This window comes from Antedon bifida, chromosome 2 (assembly GCF_963402885.1).
Source record: "Antedon bifida chromosome 2, ecAntBifi1.1, whole genome shotgun sequence".
NCBI lineage: Eukaryota > Metazoa > Echinodermata > Crinoidea > Comatulida > Antedonidae > Antedon > Antedon bifida.
In genome coordinates, this window is record NC_136227.1 from 18,885,023 (window position 1) to 18,907,249 (window position 22,227).

The 22,227-nt window shown below is 31.7% G+C and overlaps 1 protein-coding gene across 3 annotated transcripts in view; it reads right to left on the bottom strand.

The window, feature by feature from the left end:
• LOC144835091 (rabphilin-3A-like) overlaps positions 1 to 22,227 on the bottom strand; it is a 53,487-nt gene that overhangs the window by 16,024 nt on the left and 15,236 nt on the right. For all 3 annotated transcript variants that reach the window (XM_078690126.1, XM_078690125.1, XM_078690124.1), the window contains exons 4-5: positions 2,617 to 2,746; positions 715 to 801 (exon numbers count right to left, since the gene is read on the bottom strand). In XM_078690126.1, the coding sequence (XP_078546252.1) occupies positions 715 to 801; positions 2,617 to 2,746 (217 nt within the window). The remainder of the gene's footprint in view (positions 1 to 714; positions 802 to 2,616; positions 2,747 to 22,227) is intronic.

Consider the following 22,227-nt stretch of genomic DNA (forward strand, 5'->3'; position numbering starts at 1 on the left):
ATATAATAGTAAAATATTATTTAAAATGAACCTTTTTTGAATGACAATGGAAGACAATTGACATACATTGCATCCAAAAATACAGTAACGTTAATTTGTTTTTTAATTATTATTCATAAGTATACAAATGTAATGAAAGAGCGATTTCTTGTTTGGCCACACACTCCAACAAACTGAGTCATAGAATTCTATTTTTCAGAGCTACACCTACTAAATTTCAGAAAAAGGTCACATACAACCCTACCACTAACTCTAAAACTCGACATTGATTCAATTCATACACATTTAGAATTTAAAACAATTAAATCTTCCACATCATGAAATAAATTGCACAAAATAGGTCATCTTGGAAAGATCTCATCCAAACCTTACCAACGCAGGCAGGGCAGAACACATATCAGTCAAGATTACTCATATGATTTACATGTGTTATTTTACCCCCCAAAAAATACATGATTTATTCTGCATATAATTTTGTAAAACTGCTGCATGACTTTGTAGTGGTTGGCCAACTAAAATACTGTACCCTACTGTTGGTCGCTACAAGAAAATACTACTGTACTGCACTACTGCAATTTTGCTTACACCTTTTTATTGTGATAAAGATTATAGTACAATCACAATATATATTTCTAAATACAGGTCTGCATTAAACAATTCTACAATTGGGATTTGTGTTTAATACGGTATACATTTCATACAACTAAAACATACTTCTCTGTTTTCACTACAAATCTTGCAAAGTAGTATAGGTTGTTTCTGGCAATTAAGGGTATCAACGCCGCATTTTGTGCACACAGACTGGAGAAAAAAAACACATTCAAAGCATTATTAACTACATACATTCAACAACAACAAAATCTTAAACCAAAGAATTGAATTTTCTTTTGTAAATAATATATATTTTTAAAGGATAAATAAAATGTGATAAAATAGCAGATAATACCAAATTACTATAAATTAGATAATCGGGATATTTTGGCTGGGACAAGAAAGCACACAGCCATATTGTATGCCACTGTAGAATAGGAAAATGTAAAACATTAAAAAGTATTTTAAGCAAATATATATATACGTATTTGATCTCTGGTGCGCATGCATACAATTGAGGGACTAGTGCTGTTCCGCCGTACCACGCCGAGAGTATTAAAGAGTCGCTATCCAATCGACTTTGAACAATACCATGAAAGCCCCAGTGGTCTAATGGTTAGAACATTTGCATATCAAGCAGAAGATTCGAATCTCGGTTGGGGTGACTTTTTCTCATTCTTACAGATTTCCCATCTTTATCGTTTCAAATCAATTAATTAAATTAAAGCACCAAAAGTGAAAGCCAAATGGCTTTAGAAATAGGTTTTGTTATCAACCAGCTGACAAAAAATGTGCAGTTCTATACCACATTGTTATTTGATGATGAAAGTTATAGAAGAAATCCTAGACTCTGCCCTTAAAACATACTAACAACATCAGCCTGTATTTTTTATTATTCAATTTATTTTTCTCAAACACATAGTGGCTTAAAAAGTGTCTTGTCATGGATAGCAAACACCATAAAAATAAACATAATTCATGCAACTAAAAAACCCTTTAGTAATAAAAGGAAGTATACCCAACCAACAATATCTTACCATCTTTTTTTACTTAATTGTATGCTGCCAATATAATTTGAAAAATATTAAAATTGAATGTACAGTATAACAGCAACTGACATTTTATGTAGGCAAAAACCACAACTTCAAACAAAACATGTGTAAAATAATAGGCATAGAAACACAAAATAATATTTTCCATATTAAAAATAAAGGTGAAAATATAAACAAAAAATTATAATTTTCCTCTGGTTAAATTGATTTAATTTCATTTCATAGACATTTATTATTTTCAATAATAAAAAAATAACAATTTACATATGATATAATAAAGACTTTTAAAGACCTATTATTGGGTATCCTGTATTAGATGAAGACAAGAAGAGAAGTCTCTTGTCCCATACAGGATCCTAAAGAAAAAGATAACAAGAACAACTACAAAGCAACAAAAAACATTTCAGAAAAATTGCTTAAAATTTATTTTAATATTTTATTAGTAATTAGAAATTAAAAACATTTTTTTCGAAAGATAACTATGGATTTAACATTTTTTAAACTGTCATTAATTTGAAGTACATTTAGAACCCTTCTTTGGGACATCCCTATCAAACTTTATGTGACAAAAAATGTGATGTAGTCAAATATGGTAGTGATATAATGTCATCCTGTCTATATATGGGCACATCAAATTCTTTGTTAACATAAATTCCAGTCCAGACAGAGATTTAGGAGTTTGCAATACTGTATTGTAAAAACATATTCCTCTCGTTCTTTAGTCCTTATCAGTTCTTAAATTTGTTACCATACTCACCAGGAGAAAATTAGAGGAAACTGCTTTCAGTACTTAATAAGTAATTTAAAGTTGAATCTCTGCTCCAGCAGGTACTAGTTCAATTTGGTTACTGGTATTTATAGGTATCGATTGGAATTTTCTTCTGGGTGGATTTCCTCTTGTGAGAGTATAGTAGAGGAAAGTCAACCTTAACAAAAATGTTCTTTTCTCTATCACACACAAAAATTTTCTTACCCGTTTGCAATCAAAACATGTTAATGGAGAGGCTCCTAGCAAACCAAACTCATCTCCGCACAAAATACATTGGGTCGTTCCATTACCCAAAGCATTCTTCTTCATGTTATCCAATCTTTCTACCAATCGTCTGGGGGTAGATAACAATATAAAGATGTTGATTGAAAGTTTGTACGAAAAAGTGCAACAAACTGATGTGGTGTTTCTATATCACATTTATTAAAGGTGCATTTTCCACAAAAAATGAAAAAAAAAAAGACGAATAAAATCAAACTTTGCATAAGTCATTATGTAGATTTAAAATCACTTCCGCAGAAAACAAACAACAATAATTTTTTGTTCACTTCATAAAAAGACAAATATTAAACTGATTTAACCAAAAATAAGTTGTCTGACAGATAATGGGCTTCTGTTTGACTACTTTTTCTTGAAATTTCATTTTTTTCAGGTAAATATATATATATTTTTTTTAATTACACAATTTTTATCAAAGTGAATACTGACATTGAATTCCTGGAGACCTGTTCAGTATTAAAAACAATATATTTTTTATGGAAATGCATAATTTGCTGATTTCTGGTGGATGTTTTTTGTTTTACATACAACAAGGATTTAATTAACATGCATCATTAGTTGCTATTCAGTCCACATTATGTTAAAAACTGACCATGTCATTGTTTTTGCGCTAGACTCACTTTTCTTTGATACAGAATCTATGGTTACAGTAAACTTGAAAACCAAATGAACAAACAATTTGACAAATATTCACAAATCAATATTTATTTCATGATGCAGTGATGCAATAACATGCCATTAATATTATTATTATAAATTAAGCTCTGAAACAGGAAAATATTCTATATGCAATGCGACTCCCGAGATTTGATTATTTTACAGTATACAGTATATGATCATTTTTTTAAAGTTTCAAATATGTTATTTAAGAGCTTTTATAACTTTGGAAATGATATTCATAATTTGAGCTCCCAACACTGATTAGGAAAAGGTATTTAATTGAAATCGATCAAGGTTAATCCAGGTTCCAGGCTCGCCGTACAGCCATCACCGTAAATTGCTGTGACGTCACAGGTGCATCGCAAAATTTACGTCATGAGCTTTCTGGTCTGGCAAATCGCGAAAATTTCTAGTAAACACACTTTCTAAATAAATTGTACACTGCAAACCCCCATCATCAAATTCTGCATATGATGACAATTGGTTCTAAATAATAACAGTAAAACAATTAATATGCCAGTGCAAACTAGCTAATTAAGTTATGCTTCTAATAAAAAATATACAAATATAATGATCTTTTATTTTAATTTTTTAAATAAACTGTACACATTTTATGTAATGCATACTGTAATTTTGTTACATAAATCATACTATAAATGATCCGTAAAATATTTGACAATACTACAGCAGGCCAAATAGAAGAGTTATCATGCATGCACATGGATCAGTCAAGCATAATGCTAATGTTAATGAGGAGTGCTTATGAGTGGTTGTGTAGTAGGTAGGCAAAGAACTGCAAATTAATCAATATGCAGTGGCATATGCTATTGTTATCCTTGTTCAAATAGCTATATTTATTTGGCAATTAGAGAATTTAATAAGAAGATTTATATACGAATAATATTTACTTTATATAATGTACAGTAGGCCTACAGTATGAGTTCAATATCTTATACAACAGTGACTTAAAATAATAAATGTCATTTGAGCATGATTCTAAAGGTTTCTACATACAATTTTAAATCATATTTTTGTGAATACCAAATGTACAGTAATATGTACAGTAATATGTATGCAAAAGGGTTATAGCCATAAGAATTAAAGTGGTAAGAGTGCAAGAGTGTGGGAGTTAGATGAGAAATTGAACCACTGGGGCATCACACAACAGGGCACTTTGAGACTTACAGTACTGTAGTCTTTATCCTCGAAATAATGGTTAATAATTTTATATAATAACCTTAATTCTATCATGTAAATACACATGCTCTGTAGTACACAGCTGGGTCATTACAATACATACATGAACATTATATTTTAGTCTATATTCTGAAATATCAATGTAAGGTAATTTCCAGAAAGAAATGCAATATAAAATCCATCTGTTCAACATAATCGAATTTAAACATGATCTTGTACTTGATTTCAAGTCTGTCGTTGTATAAGAGCAATACCGTCAGGTAGACTACGTCAACAGCAATCGATTAATGCACAAGATGTATTATGCATACTCATTGTACATATGCCATCGTTCCATATATCTTTTACATTTAAAATATTTTACTAATATTGAATACTACTTAATTGTTTATCGTCCTCCATATCCAAGAAATCAACAATGTGTAAAGTATAATAATTCCCTTTCTAATGTTATAATGTTAGATGCTAGTGTCCTCCAACGAACCAAGTTAGGTCCTATTGTCATTCAAATTGTGGTTAATGATGCTGTTAATGGCACCAATTTAAAAGCCTTAAAATATGTTGATGACTTATCAGTATATGAAAATTATAAAGTAACACAACAAGGTTGTTTGCAGACCAGTGTAAAAACAATGCGATGGATCTTAACCCTTCTAAATGCCAGGTTCTACAAATATGTTTTAGTATTGAAGAATATTCATAAAAATAAAATTTATATTGGTGGCATTTGTCAACCATGCTATCATACTTGGAGTCACGCTAAAAAACGATTTTAAATCGGACAAGCATATTGGCGATACCATCCTTAAGGCTAATAAAAAACTCTTTTTCTTAAGGAGTCTAAAAAAGAGCTATGCTCTGTCTATTGTGGGTATATTAGGCCCTTGCTCGAATATGCCGATGTCGTATGGCACTCTGGCTTAACCAAGGCGCTTAGCAACTCCATTGAATCAGTCCAACGTAGAGCCTGTAGCATTATATTGGGAAAGAACTATGGTACATATGTTGATGCTTTAAATGTCTGTAAACTGTCATCGCTTTCTGACAGGAGAGCAACTCAGAATCTTAAATTTGCAAAGGGAATACCCAAGACTGTCCATTCTTCTGATATGTTACCTTTAACAAGGTTCGAGAGTCACGGGAGATTGCTGCATAATAGAAACCAAATATCTCCTATTTCGCCTGCTTAATGCCTGATCCCATTGTATTTTTTTCCTTTTTTATATTGGCTATTGGTGTTTTTTTATATAAAAAATCTGTCCATATTAAACTAATTTAAATCTTAGAATAAATTAATACATTCTAAATATTGTTTTGTAATACTAATCTATCCATAAAGTTATATAAAATTCAGACTTCGGCCTCATGGAATATGGAACCAGGACGTAGATATTTCCCGTATTCCGTGAACAAGCAGGGTGTAACTAATAATATTACATAGCCTATGTAAATACGTGAACATGATTGGTTGAAACTGCATCACATGACTACTGCTGCGAGGATCCTAAATCGTAAATTTCCTAGAGTATGATGATATTGACTGAGTAATTTTCGCGTGATTATCGTTTCTCTGTCATTAAACATATAAAATCCAGTAAATTCTCGAGTACGATGATATTGACTGCGTAATTTTCGTGTGGCAACACTAATAAACAAAAGTCATCTACTGAGACTTGAACTCGCGAAGATAAGTCCACATCATCACGATACATTTTACCCGCTGCGCCAAGTAACTTGCTTGAAGAAATTAATCAACTAAACTATTTAAACTATGCATACATAGCACCCTCATTTGTTATTCCCCCTCTATAGATGTGACGAAAGACCTTTTGTGGTTGGTCAATACTCAATACGGGAATGATATCATGCTCTCGAGAATTATATTTCCATCAGCTAGTGCTTCGGGAAATATATATTCTCTTGAGCAAAATATCATTCTGTCGGGGATATCAAATCTTATATTTTACCTCTAAGCAGGCAATATCTTATAATCTTTGTCTGACATACTGCAACATGTCATGAATGTTTTTAATTAAAAATTTATTTATAAATATTTAAAGAATATCATTACATCATTAAGAATTATCTTAAATGACGAATGAATATTTAGTATAAAATCAACATATTCAAATAAACTGTAAAAGTCAAAATTTCAGTTGCACAACAAATATAGAGAATATACTAAATGCAATTTAAAAATCCTGTTTTGAACCTTCATCATGGTTTGCAAACCATGTTAACAAGAACGCAGTAAATTATTATATATTCATGAATAACAGACATGGACTGTAGAATTACCAAGGTGACCTGAAACAGTAATCAATAATTGATCAACGAAGAGCTTGCTGTTATTATTCAGCTACGTTGGCTAAAATATCTACAATATGCTTGTAAAATAAGATGAAATATTAGAAAGTCAGTTAAATTATTAAACTGTATAACAAGATGAAATATTAGAAGAACGCATTAATACATGTAAATAATAACTACATGCTGAAGATGGAATTAAAATGGTCGATTGTATCTAAATATTACTCTAGTACTGAATACGTAATTTAGAAACAGGTTTGTCATTTCAATTTAACTAGGGATTTAGAATACACCATTTATTGATACTAATATTCCTACAATCAATTATCTGCAATCTAGTGTAAAAAAGTTAAAATATTTAGTACTGTAAAAATTAATTTACTATTGCCTTAACTTATTATTAACTAGATATTGATTCAATTAATTTACGATTTCGTAAAATACACATTTACTATTACCTTTAATTTTAACTTATCAATAATTATGATAATTATTTTACATGCAATTAGTAATTTATAATGATATGATCAGAATGAATATCTGATCAGAATATAAATTGTATGATGATGTGATGATTTATAATGACTAATTCAAGTTTAATATTTATAATTAATTTCCAAAATATTGAATTGACTTATAAATAAATTGCATGATGATGTGATGATTTATAATGACTAATTCAAGTTTAATATTTATAATTAATTTCCAAAATATTGAATTGACTTATGAATTAAAATATATTGAATAAAATAATAATTAAATTAGTATTTTACAGAGTAGATTGTTGTTATTTGATTGGTGGATTGTGGGTCACATGCTATTCAATACTACTCCATTGTCATCAGTGAACTGAACTGAACTGAACTTTTATTGTATCTCTTTTAAATCAGAGGCACAGTCTCAATGAGATGTGCAACAAGTTTACAGTGAAAAATAATACATACACACTTAAATATAAATACAAAACAAGAAATTAGACATAAGAACAAATTACAAAAAAAAAAATTTAAGAAAACTGAAAAAGATTAAATACTAAGAAAATGATTAAATTAAGTTTGAGAAGGAATTGTATTATATATATCATTTCGTGTGTTCCAAGCCATGGTCAGAAAAATTTTACAATGTTTGTCGAAAATATTACTTGCTAATTCGTATACATCATGGGTCAATTGATTTGGTGTAATTTTAAATTCATTATGGATTTCAAGATCATCGAAGAATAAGTGGTATTTAAGATCTAGAGAGCTAGTAGTAAACAATTCCCAGAACATGGATAGATTATTGTTGTTTAGCTCATCTTTAAGGTTTATGAGTATTGGTTGTCTAACGTACTCAAGTCGTTTGCATTCAAATACGAAATGATATACAGTTTCCTTTTCATTACAATTACACAATAAACATATACCTGTATTTTGAGGTGACCATGCTTCTTTTCTACCTTCAAGTGGTAGTGAATTGGAGCGAATTTTAAATTTTAGGTTTGAAGCATGGTAGTTACACTTATCTAATAAGTATTTTTCTAGTTTTGGTTCATTTTTATACCTTATATAATTACTTAGTGATGGTTTATTTTTAGCATTCTCAAGCCATTTCATCTTATCTCTTATAGTGTTTTTTTCTTTGAAACCTTTAAGCCAATTATTAGCATATTCTAAGTTAAAATATTTTTGTATATCACAGTTGATTAAAATAGATTTTATATTATGTAGCCAATTCTAATTTAAAGTGTTTTTAAGTGCAAAGAGCGCTCTTAGCAGAACTTTTGGTAAACGACCTTCGTCCATGTTTTTCAATCTTTTGAAGTAGGATATTCCTCTATCCGCCGATAGTATGGACTCAATCGATTGCCATCCAAGTTCACCATAAAGGGCTTCCTTTGCAACATACCTTGGTGCTTTTAAAAGATATTTAGCCATTTGATATTGCATATTTTTTTGCATTTTTTGGATAGATGTTTTGCTTTCACAAAACCAAATACTGCATGCATAGGTTATACTTGGTATTCCAATGCCTTTCCAAAGTATATTACCATACATAATTCTATTGAAATCATTTATGATTGATTTTATATATGCAATAATTCTATTTCCTTTTTTAATCGTTTCATCTATATGGCATGTATCTTTTAAATGTCTTGATATGTGCATGCCTAGGTATTTATACGTGTTGGCTTCGTCTATAAATTTATTACCGATTGGCCATTTTCTATGTTTGTTAATGCGTTGGTTGGTTACAATTACATATGATTTTTCAAAATTAAATACCATTTTAAATTTTGTTGCAAAGTCGTTTGCTGCTTTCAATAATGATTCTAGATCACTTTCACTATCTCCAATTAGGATTATGTCGTCAGCCCAGAATAGGTTACCAATCTTTTTATCAAATATATTAATACCTAAATCTCTGTCCTTAATAATTTTGTTAAGTTCATTAATGTATATATTAAATAGAATAGGAGAGAGTGGACAGCCTTGTTTGACACCTTCATCAATGTTGAAGATGTCAGTTTCGTATTCACCAAAGGAGACTTTTCCTTTTAAATTTTTATACAGATTTGTAATAATATTTAACATTTGTCCATTAATACCCATATTTTACATGCATAAAACAACCCATCTCGCCAAACAGTGTCAAACGCTTTGCTGAAGTCCATAAATGCAAGAAATGTCTTTTTCCCTTCAGCTTGGCGACAAGCAATTATACTTTTTAATATAAAAATGTGGTCTTCACATCTTTTATCTTTCCTAAACCCACCCTGAGCTTCCGATAGCAAATTATGTTCTTCAATGAAGTTTGACACTGTTTGAGAGATAAGTTTATTATATATTTTAGATACAGTAGAGTTTAAGGTTATGCCTCTGTAATTACTTAGCTCTTTGCGATCACCCTTTTTATGTATTGGTATAATCTTACCAATGTTCCATTCCTCGGGTATAGTTTCAAGTGTAGATAATTTCTTAAATAACTTATATAATGCTTCTACAATTTCTGAACCTCCATTTTTCAATAGCTCATTGGTTATTGAGTCATCACCAGGACTCTTATTATTTTTACATTTTGATATAGCATATTCGATGTCTTCATGAGAGAAAATAAATTGTTCTAATAATGGTGAGTTATCACCAATGGAATGTCGTAATAGAGGTTCATGATAAAGGTAATTATTGTTAGTACTTAATTTATGTTTATTAATACTACTAAAGTAAGTTTTTAATGAGTCTTTAATACAATTTCTATCAGAAGTAACATTTTTTGTACCTGGAATAAAGATAGAATTAGGTGTGACTACGGGTGTTTTATCTTTCAGCTCGGACCAAAAATCTCTGCATTGAGAACCCCCTTTATTCATAATTTCTGAACATCTATGTACTTTCTTTTGTAATATTTTTTGTTTTGTTAGTGATTTGCATTGTTTTCTTATTTCTTGGTACTCATCCCATAGAGAATCGCATACCTCTTGCTTAAATGTATTAGTATTTTTCGTTTTTTGGTAGATTCTATGGGATCTACAAGCATCTTTCCTTTTTTTGATACAACTGTCAATTTCTTCATCATACCAACAATTACGTTTTTTATTATTATTATTCTTATGACCCAATGTGGTTTCTGCTACCGTAATTAAATTATTTTTCCATATCCTCCATGCTTCATTTGCGTTTAAATTTGAGGTGTCCCAGTTTTCAAATTTGTTTTTAATTTCTTTCCTGAAAGGTTCCCAGTCAGTATCTTTATCTATATTCCAAGTAACTTTATTGTTTTTAATCACCTTTTGTTTCTTATTGTTTATTTCAGTGGTATTCTATTGGTTAAATTAAATTGTTCTAATGCATGTTCAGTTAATTTTGAATTTTGTGCAAGGGTGTGTTATGTTATTACATTAGAACCCCTATTAAGGGGACACCTTTGGGACCCAACAAATTTCCCTCTTAATAGGGATTCAGGGGAATCTAACCAAAAAATGAAATTGTCCCCTTAATTTCACAGAAAAAACAATAACAAAAAATACAGTATAATATAAACAATAAATTGACCTGGAAATTGAGAAGAATTGAAAAGTAGCCAGTTTCAACAATGAAAACAGAAAAGCATCATAATTATTATGATATCCATTAAACATTTTGTCTTTTTTGTTGTTTTGTTTCTAAAAAATAAATTTTCCCCTGTTTTTAGGCTTTAGACATATTTTAATGCCTGTTTTTACGGTTCAAATTTAAACAAATTAAAATAAGTTTACAACAAAAAATAAGTGGCATAAACAGTGCAGTTTTTTGATTATGAATAATATTTTTTATCATATTTATATAATATTTAATAAAAACTTTTTAATATTTGAGAATTTGTTTTCTATATTTGACTACTTTAAAAATTACATTCACAACATTAAGATTACTAACATTTACAGTATAAAGCCAGAGGCCTGCTGTCCATTCAAAGTGTACTTTCCAATTTGGCTACAGGGTCAGTGGCGTATCCAGTGGGGAGGCCGGGGGGCCCGGGCCCCCCCTGATTTGGTGTCCGTCGGCACATCATCGCGTCCGTCGCCAAACAAAGGTGCCGGGGAAAAAAATTAATGTAAATAAACTATTTTTCTGACAATAATTGAACTGTAAACATAATTCGTTTGAGTGTTTGTTTATTTACATATCATATCATTCTCTTCAGATCAACTATTTTTTATTTTCATTACATCTAACCAAACACGTAAAAAATGTGGTTAAAATATCTTATCATCTAGCACGTACGGCCGTACGCGCTAGATTGTTTACTAAAAAGTCTTTGAACGGTCCGGTGACCTTACCCTAATCAACCTTGTATTTGCAGTTGAGCCTCTCATGACCTGGGATTTGTATGTCTTCTTACTTAGATTATATAGTTCCACATTCCATGTGCTTTTTTCTCTAAGATATATTTATTATAAGTGCCAAAAACCCGGTTTTTTTCTCGATATGAGGCCTTTATTATTAAAATTTTTTAAAGAAAAAGCACACATACCATAAAAAATATCCATGTATTTCATTTTTGGAACAGAATATTCCGTGAGGCTCAACTACAAAACCACCATTTTGTGATATGATGTCATCGTAAGCCAATCAAAGCTGAGCTTTCTCGTGATTGGCATTGCTCGCGGTTGAATGATTTTGGATTCTGGCTGATTTGATTGGTGCATGCGAATCACCCGCAGCGGAATGTTTTCTCTCGCGCGTGTACCATGAAGTCGATCTTAACTAACCAGTAGCCATCAGCGCAAGCTCGGTGGTCTAGAGGTATGAATGCCAGGCTAGTGATCTGGAGGTCGTGGGTTCGAGACCCACCCGAGAACTATTCTCAAATGTACTTAGTATAAAGTACAAATTATGTCAGAGTAGGGCAAAACATCTAATGACACTAATTTTGTCGGCAAATTGGCAATTCCCGGCCCCCCCAACTTCAAAATCCTGGATACGCCACTGTACAGGGCACTTTCGACGTCGGTAAATATAAAGAAAGTAGTGCGCTAAACAAAACATTCTGATAGAGACTTCCACAAGTATAAAAGCATGGATAAAATATAGTCAATGGTAAAAGGTAAAACAGTATCGGAAATTAACTTTGTTTTTATTTTTAATGCCTTTCCTATTATTTTTTTTTTACTATATTTTAACTGTTTTTGTTTCCACTGCTGCAGGGCTCCTGGGTTTAGCCAGTGAGCGCTTTAGGCGTTACACCTCTGTCCCTTAATAGGGTTTTCTCTGACTTAAGGGTGTCTGTAATTAGTATATTTAATTAACCTTCCACATTGAGATAGAAGGAGTGAATTAATTGAAAATTAAACGATACTTACCTGTAAGTTGAAGTTTAAGTAAGAATTTAAATCAGTAGAAAAAATACAAAAAAGCATGTCTTATGCAAACTAGGTGTAGTTATTACACACATGTCAATGGAGAAACCCCAAATACAAGTAAGCATGTCTTATGCAAACTAGGTGTAGTTATTACACACATGTCAATGGAGAAACCCCAAATACAAGTAAGCATGTCTTATGCAAACTAGGTGTAGTTATTACACACATGTCAATGGAGAAACCCCAAATACAAGTAAGCATGTCTTATGCAAACTAGGTGTAGTTATTACACACATGTCAATGGAGAAACCCCAAATACAAGTAAGCATGTCTTATGCAAACTAGGGGCGCGTTTATACAACACGCTATTACACGCATATTCAACACGCCTACGAGAAGTGTGTTGTATAACATCGAAGAGATTCCGTGTAATGAGATTTTAATTGCAAAAAAGGCTACTTGGCTGAATCCTAAAATTTTGTGGATTCCCGGTTGCTGTTGGCGTGTTGGAAGTGTCCTCGGGGTATTGTTTTGACCTCTCATTAAATAAAAGTATGTGCTGTGAAAATGTTGACCAAATCTAGTAGATAATTGTGCTTTTTTGCATATTTTAACTGATTTAGCACTTAACATTAACGCTCATCAAATGTTGGCATAATTTGGCAAAATGTAGCATAGTTTTATCCTAATTCTACAACATTTTTTTTTCTAATTTCAAAAGCAGATTTAAAAAATCAATAACTGAATAAACTAAATTTTAAACGAAATCATCCTTTATTAAAATCCTTAATAAACTCATATTAATTCATAATGCATGCGAGTATATATACAACTTAGAATTATGAACTACGGTATAACACGGTATTACGATTTAATGTATAACTGCAAGGTTTTTGTGGGGTTAACCTCGGCCCGTGCAACACGCTAAAAATTAAAGACGTGTTCAAATTTAGGGTGTTGTATAAACACAGCCTAGGTGTAGTTATTACACACATGTCAATGGAGAAACCCCAAATACAAGTTTAAGGAAACAATTTGTCCTTTTGTAAATAGTATATACTGTATGTAATATTATTATAGTATTATTATAGCTGATTATTACTCTACAGTATATTGTATTATTGCATGTATATTATATTAATTCAAACATAAATTTCTCAATGATTCAAGTTTTCCACTCACCAAGCAAAATAAGAGGGCAAACCCATATGAAAGCCTTAATAGATAAGACAAACGAAGGCTCTTTTTGGATAAATGATGAATGAAAATAATAATATCCCATGTGCTGATACATATCTTGATAATGTTGGTCTTAGATATACTACGAGCAACATTAATTGAACTATAAGATAAGCCAGACTTAAACATGTCTGACAACAGTGGCAGAACGTAACAACAATTATTTTAAACCAACCCTTGGCCATACAGTATTGTGATTTTGTTCCATCACGTCAGAATGTAACAATATTATTATTATATCAACTGTATTTTCTAAAAAGCCTTTCTCTAAAAATTGAGACCAGTACAAAGTTTCTGCAATTTCTTGTGAAGCGGATGTATAGCAACTCTGGTTAATATGGCATAACAAGGAGAACTGATCGTGGTAAGTCACACTCTGGTGGTCTATTCAGGACTCCCAGCAGCAATGTCTGTGACGGCCAGTCACCACTAAAATTCTCTCTGCTTGTCTTGGATAAATTTCTGGATGACTACAAGAATGCAATTAAATGGAGGAAAACAATAACATGTCAGGGTATATGCCCATGAAATAGTGAAGGCATCTATGTGTCTGGCATATTTTGTCTTGTCTACTTAGTCCAGTAAAGATAAGTCAAAAATAGGGTGAACCTAGAACAAATTGCAACAGAATTTTTTTTTGTTTTGTCTGGTAAATATGGTTCAAATGAACATCATATCCAAAGTTTACCAAAATCGGACATCGGGAAGTGGGTTAATTAGCATAAATTCAAAATGGCCGCAATTTGCTATTTTAAAGCCTCATATCTCCTTAACGGTTGGATTTAGACCACCTAAGAGCATTACGAGTAGATATAAATGTGATATTAAACATTCTAATTAGCATATTTAAACTACCATATGACATACCTATGACGTCATATGGTAGTTGTGACGTCATATATTATGTTATAACTGTTTAAATGACATTATACTATGCGAACAATTTAGCATCTGCAAGAAAACATGTTTCTTAACATTCTCCTTGTTGAAATGAACATTATTTCCAAAGTTTACCCAAATCGGACATCAGGAAGTGGGTTAATTAGCATACATTCAAAATGGCCGCTATTTACTATACCATTTTGAAGCTCCATATCTCCTTAACAGTTGGTTTTAGACCACTTAAGTGCATTGCGAGTAGATATAAATGTGATATTAAACTTTCCAATTAGCGTATTTAAACTACCATATAACGTACCTATGATGTCATAAGACATTTGACGTCATATTATGTGACAATAATGCTCAATTGGCATTATTCTAAGGGAAAAATATAGAAACCGTAGGAAAAGATGTTTTTAATCTCATGAACATAGTAGAACATTTAACACATCCATGTTAAGATCATGGGTATCAGAAGTTATTCGGCCACCCTTCACAACATGCAATACAACATTCCAGTTAATTTTCTGCAACTGCAACTTTTAATAACAGCATATATATCTTATATATATTTAAAGAAAAGAGATTCTTAATTCTGTAATGAGTCTTGGATTTAATAATTCAACCCAATCCTAAATATGGAGTTGGATCAAAGTAAGTTTCCCATCCAAAGTACATACATAGAATATGTAATGTTGGCGCCGTCAAAATACTTCCACCATACATGTAGGCACAGCAAGTCTACTTGGCTTTTCTGATGTCTTTTTTCAGTTCTTGCTTCGAATATAATGCATCCCTCTGTTTCTTTGCAAGTGCAGAGCGTCTTAAGGAGCAAATGTGCAACATCTTTGCGTTTTCTTTTAAAGTACCAATTATTCCATTTTTTGCTTCTTCTGTCTTAAAACTCAATCGCTTTTTTAATAATGGCAAAGTAATATATTTAATAGATCCCCATCTGCATTCAAAGTTTCTATTCCATTTTTCTGTCAAGGAGGAAAATTACTGTATTACCTTAAAAACCCCTTTTGGATTCCGTTGATGTGTATCTTTAACTGATTAACGTTTCTTCATCCTTGTTGACACATTATTTAATGTCCTTGTTATATGCTCATTGAATCTTTGAAACAACATTCAAAAGATAAACAGTATATGTCATAAAAAGTTGTCTCATAAATGATCGACACCAAACAGATGCAATTTCTGGCAATGAAATAGCAACTTTGAAAGAGCAGAATGGAGATGCCGACTATACCGAAAACTACAGTATGACATTTATCATTATGTATCATCTCAATTCCCAGTTGGGGAATCAAGATGAGTTTGTGGGATCGGAATGATGGGTTTGAATAGCCTGACCCACAGACAATCACCTCATTACAATATTTTTTTATTTTCCTTTACCAATTTAAAGAGGTGAAGTTCTAAAAGATGTAGTTTTAGGGAACACAAAACAAGATGTGCGCGTGAGTACAAATCAGTTTCGGAAATACAGTTGATCACCTTTCATACGGTTCTGTAGAACAACTATTTTCATAAGATTTTGTAAATGGAAACTTAATGATAAATTTCAACGGTTTTTACATATATCTACTCGTAATGCACATAGGATGTCTAAACCCAACCGTTAAGGAGATACAGGGCTTCAAAATGGTATAGTAAATAGCAACCATTTTGAATTTATGCTAATTGACCCCCTTCTTGAAGTCTGATTTTGGTAAACTTTGGATATCATTTAGTTCAGTTCATTTCAACAGGAAATTGTTAGAAAATTGTTTTCCTGCAGTTTCTACATTTTTTAGCATAGGATAATGTCATTTAAGCAGTTATAACATAATATATGACGTCACAACTAACATATGACGTCATAGGTACGTCATATGGGAATTTAAATATGCTAATTAGAATTTTAATATCACATTTATATCTACTCGTAATGCACTTAGGTGGTCTAAATCCAACCGTTAAGGAGATATGGGGCTTTAAAATAGCAAATAGCGGCCATTTTGAATTTATGCTAATTAACCCACTTCCCGATGTCCGATTTTGGTAAACTTTGGATATGATGTTTATGTTCACCATATCAACCATATAAAACACAAAAAAATTCTGTTGCAATTTGTTCTAGGTTCAACCATATTTTTACTGGACTAACTGTATATGAGACATATGTATCTGTCTGTTTAATCATGATGCAAATAAAAATTAAATACATTTCTTTTAATTTCCATCCTGTGTCAATAGTTTTATCTCTGGATTTAAAATCGGCTGAAATATGGCCTGGAAGATGACCAGCCGCCAACCAGATATCGTTTATCTCACAAAAATTCCAAATCTTTCCTGCCACTAAATTTGCATTTAGAACTATGGCAAGTGCCCATGTTAACAACACAAACAGCTGCTGTGTTTTCGTTCATTATTTTCATTTGTTTACCATTTATTTATTCTAGAGAAAGACCAAAATAAGCAGCTAAAAGTTCTAATATAGTTAATGTGATGCTGCTGATAATCAATGGTCCTATGACCACCTGTTGAGATATTTCCCATAACCCGAAAGAGAGGCATCTGTATGGATAATTATATCAATTGGTCTATGTCTGATTACATTAACACTTTGTGGTTCCATTAACCACCACTGTAGATTATCAATAGCCGAGATGATTACATTACAGTCAAAATTTTCTTTAGCTTTAAATAAAGCATTAAGTTTATTTTTCTCCCAGTGAACAATAATGGCTTTGGTCAAATTGTAACCAGGGAAACTTGGCACCATGTACCCAATAACTTTATTTCACGAATGATTGGATTAGGCGAATACAATTAACAAGTCGATCAATTTTGGACCTGATCAAAGTTATTCTCATAGTATTTGAATTGATGTTAGAACCTACAAAGGTGATCTGCTTAGTATAATGTCGGTCGGTCGGTAACCACAAACTTGAGTACGCGACTGCAGCCATGTATATGGCCTTGTTTCCCGATGTATAACAAACCTAACTTATCAAAGATGTTTATTGTTTCCATAACATTATCAACACAATCAATCAATAGCAAACCATCAATATACTGTAAGCACAAAGGATATACCCTCTCTGCCTCAGTCTATAAGTGGTGTTTTAAATAATTTAGTAAAATGTTTGTGGGCAAGAACAGACCGCTAGGTTATGCTGTGTATTTATAAAGCTCTCCATAGCGAGATTTTAAATATTTCTTTGAATCTTTGTGTATTCTCATACTGTAATAAGCATCTTTGAAATCTATAGTATTGAGGCCATCCAGTATACTATGTGTTAACAAATACAATACCGTGTTGATTGTATATATTTTAAAATGTGTATACTCTCTCAATGTATTGGTTTTGAATTGTTTATTTATCATCCTTTTTCCAGGCAGCAGTGGTGCACACTTTACAATTACATTTTTGGATAATTGTTTTTTCCCGGAATACAATTTTTCCGGTTCAACAATAGTTTGATATTGGTGGAATTCTGTATCCAATTTTTCTTGATGATTTTTGTCACAAATTTTTCTCAATTTTTATATATAATTTGACAATTGTATTCTACTCAGTGGTTTAAGTACACCTTAAGGTTTACAGACTTTTTAATCTATCGACAATAGTTTCTGAACACTCTTACTACCTTGCCCCAATACTGACCAGACGGTACCCTGGCACTGGCTGGTACTTGGGACTGATTGTGAGAAATTTGACGTCGATATGTTTGAGGGTTGTACCCTCTTGGAGCTAAGCTGCATTATGTAAGGAGTATACACATCCCCACTTAAGGTTGATTCTAGCAAGTCAAAAATTATTGCCTCAAGCTTTGTCTCTGTCACTAACCTTTTTTTAGGTCATTACCAATAAGAAATGTGTCTAGTGTGTTTATGCGTAAACACACATTTAAGCTATTTAACTGCTCTGAAACAGAGGTTTGAGAGTTCTTATTGACAAAGCCCAAAAGGGTCACAGAAATCGAATAGCTCAGTAGCTTGTAGCTTACAGTCTGGAACCTTGTTTGTTTCTTTTGCTTTAATTTAGCATATCGTGAACAATACAGAGGGATATGGCATTTGTGGCCCTGACAACGGAGTCCAGTAGGACTGCTACTCTTAATTCCCTCAGTTTGTTAAAGCCTTTTAATCCACCCTAGATTTGTCCATACAATTCTGTTAGATTACCAGGTACCTGACAATATTTGTCCATAATAGTTTTTCTTGTTTAAGTGAAGTTTCATATTTAGCATGCATTATATCACTTATCTGAAATGTTAGGCCCACATTGTTGTCAATGCATAAAGATGCATAGGCCTATTCATTTCGAGGATGGAGTCTACATTATTATCCCTCTCAAGCTCAACTTTTTTGTCAATATCAACTAAAATACGAAGGGCATCCTCATCAGAAATACCATTTTGAGGTGCCTAGTGTTGTGTGTGCAGAGTTACGGCTTGATTGATGCTTTGTGATGTGATTTGCCTCCTGTGAGGCTGGTGTATATGCCTGATAGGCTGATGTATTATTAAAAATTAAAATACAGTAAACAATTTAGGCCTAGGCCAATAATTAATAATAGTTACTTGCTTCACTTTTATGAATTAATAATTGCTTTATTTAAAAAGCAGTTCGGTAGACGTTTGGCATACTCTTAATTTATTATTCCTAAACTCTCATGAAGTTGGCTCCAAATACGAAGAAGAGAAGAAGTAGAACATTTGTTTTTGCAACAAGTACGCTGCACATTCACCTGATAATTCGCTCGCCGCCGCCCGCGCAATAGGAGGCAACAACGACCGTCTAGCAAGGCTACTCTTCGCCGTTCGGCGGGAAAATCATTGATATGATCTTCCAATATTTTACCCTTTTTTAAAAAACTAATTGACAATATATATATATATATATCTATAAAGTGTATATACTTATCTAGAAAGATCAGTTAACGATTTTATTAAAAATATGACAGTTATTGCCATATTTTGGACGTTAATTAATCTCTAAAAAACGAAATAGCTGGCAACATCAATGGTACAACTGGTTGACACATGCGCGGTACTGTCTCTCGTACAATGACGTGAGGACTAACTGATGACGAAATATAATTGATATTATATAACACCTAAAATAATTCCTGCCATTTGATTGGACGATTGTGGGTCAAATGGCGTGCAATAGTACGCACTATTAAGGGAACATTTAATTCCGTGTTTGGAAAATATTTCTTTTATACTATTGCTTTTGAAATACAACAGCACCACCTATTTTGTACTTTCGCTGCAATTGAATGTTATGACTGGTTTTGCGATGGAATTACATTTTTGGAGAGTTATATATGTACTAATTTGGATCAAAAAGGCATTTAAATTAGCTTTAGATCGTTTGTAGGATTTTGATATTCATGGGAACTTCTCTACAAGACGTGGAATCGTTGGAAAAAACATAATTAGCCTAGATGAGTTCCATTTGCCTGTCAAAGTTTCATATTTAGCTAGGCCTAGGCCTGTTAGTATTAGGCTAGGCCTAGGCGGGTCATTCTTCAGTAAGTGTCTAAAATCGTGTCCCGATACTTTGGTGGGATAGAGACTGAAAATTCATCATTAAAAAATAAAAATTCTTGACTTAAATCATAATCAACATTATTGTAAATATAATTAATTACATAAAACAAAGATAATTACATTGATATTGTTAATTTTTATAAAAATGTTTCAGGCAACCCCCTAAAATCCTATGTCCCGATCGTACATCTTCAATTTTATGATCGCCGTATATATTTGACAGGACTTTATATTGTAAAAAGTTAGTTAATCATGATTTCATGCGATTATATTCTTCGAAATACATCTCTACATACATTAAATCTCAAACTTTAAAGTTTTTGTTTGGAAAAAGCTTGTCCCGCAGTTTTGTGTCATTTCCGTCACATAATTTAAATGTGCCGTCTACAGTTTAATGAACGGCGGGGAAAAAAATTGACTGTGCGTTGTAAACATGCGAAGATATTAAAATAAAACTAGCTGCACATCATTTTCAATAAAAGAGGAAAAAGCTAATAAAACGAGGTTTTTGAAAAATTACAGTTGCGTACCTTTATTGAATGTCATATCCGAACGGTATAGAACTCATTAAATAATTATAATTTCTGGTTTTTTTCAACTGGAAGTACAAGTAATGAACGCAATTATGTGGTATATTGAAATATAAACAATATTCTTCTATTATGTCAATGGATAGTAATATTAGTTCAACAGAATTTTGTAAAACATCAGTGACAGTCATACTATTTTCTGAAAATTATTATTTTTTGGAATAGTAAATGGTTTTGAACGTATAAAATCATACTAATAAATGTTAAAACAATCATTTTTTGATTAATAGAGACAAAAATAATATATAGTATCAAAGAATTAATAATGGTAATAATTTTATAATTCCTAAACCATTATTTTTTCTATCTTTGTATATTCCATAAATGTGACAGATATGACAGTAACATAGAACCATGTATAATACGAATAAAATACAAAATATATAATAAAGATTGCGCCAAACATACGCTTGCCATGTAATACATGTTCATTTATCTGAATAAACTTTTAAAATTTAAAAAATGCAAATTTTAAAATCGATTTTTTATAAACCTGAAATTAGACACTTACTGAAGAATGACCCAGGCGTTTTAGGCTTGCTAGGTCTAGGATTGTTTGGTCGTTTGTTGACATAATTGAAGTACCATTCCCTACGTTTTTTAGATCTAATTTAAGTTCACAAACTACATTTTAATGTAAAAATAAATACTATATGGTCCTATTGAGATAACTTTTTTTCGTCTTTAAATGGTTACAAATGTGAAAAATAAGGCGATTGATTGATATTTTTGTTTTTCTTCTGTAATTCACCCACTTTTCAATCGATCATGAGGCCAAAACAAATGCGAAAATACTGGGTTTCCCCCAATTTGTATCAACAGAGTCTGGCAAAACAGAAAGATAATTAATGCAGCAACTATACAGTGTCAGGCTACAGCTAGCGTACGATGTTCGTACATTACCGATGTTTACCAGCTTGGCCAACGAGAGGACATTCACCGCAAGCTACTTATGTAGTGCATTGTTTCTCTCTTTTTATCATAATTTACCATAAAATGTATATTTAAGACAAGGAATGACCTGGTTTAATGTTTTTAAAGTAATAAATATGAATTATTTTTCCAAAACGTCACAAATTGTTGGGAACGGGTCTTTAACACTACAGTACAGTAGGTGTGTTTATAAAATCCATATAATATTTAATATAATATTATTAAAATCCAAATGTTACTGTTTTAGTCAATGTGAATCAAATGTAGGCCTTGGCTAGGCCTACCTTTTAATTGATTCAAATGACAGGAATCTATTTAGATGTAATATAAAACAAATAATGAATGTTTTATATTC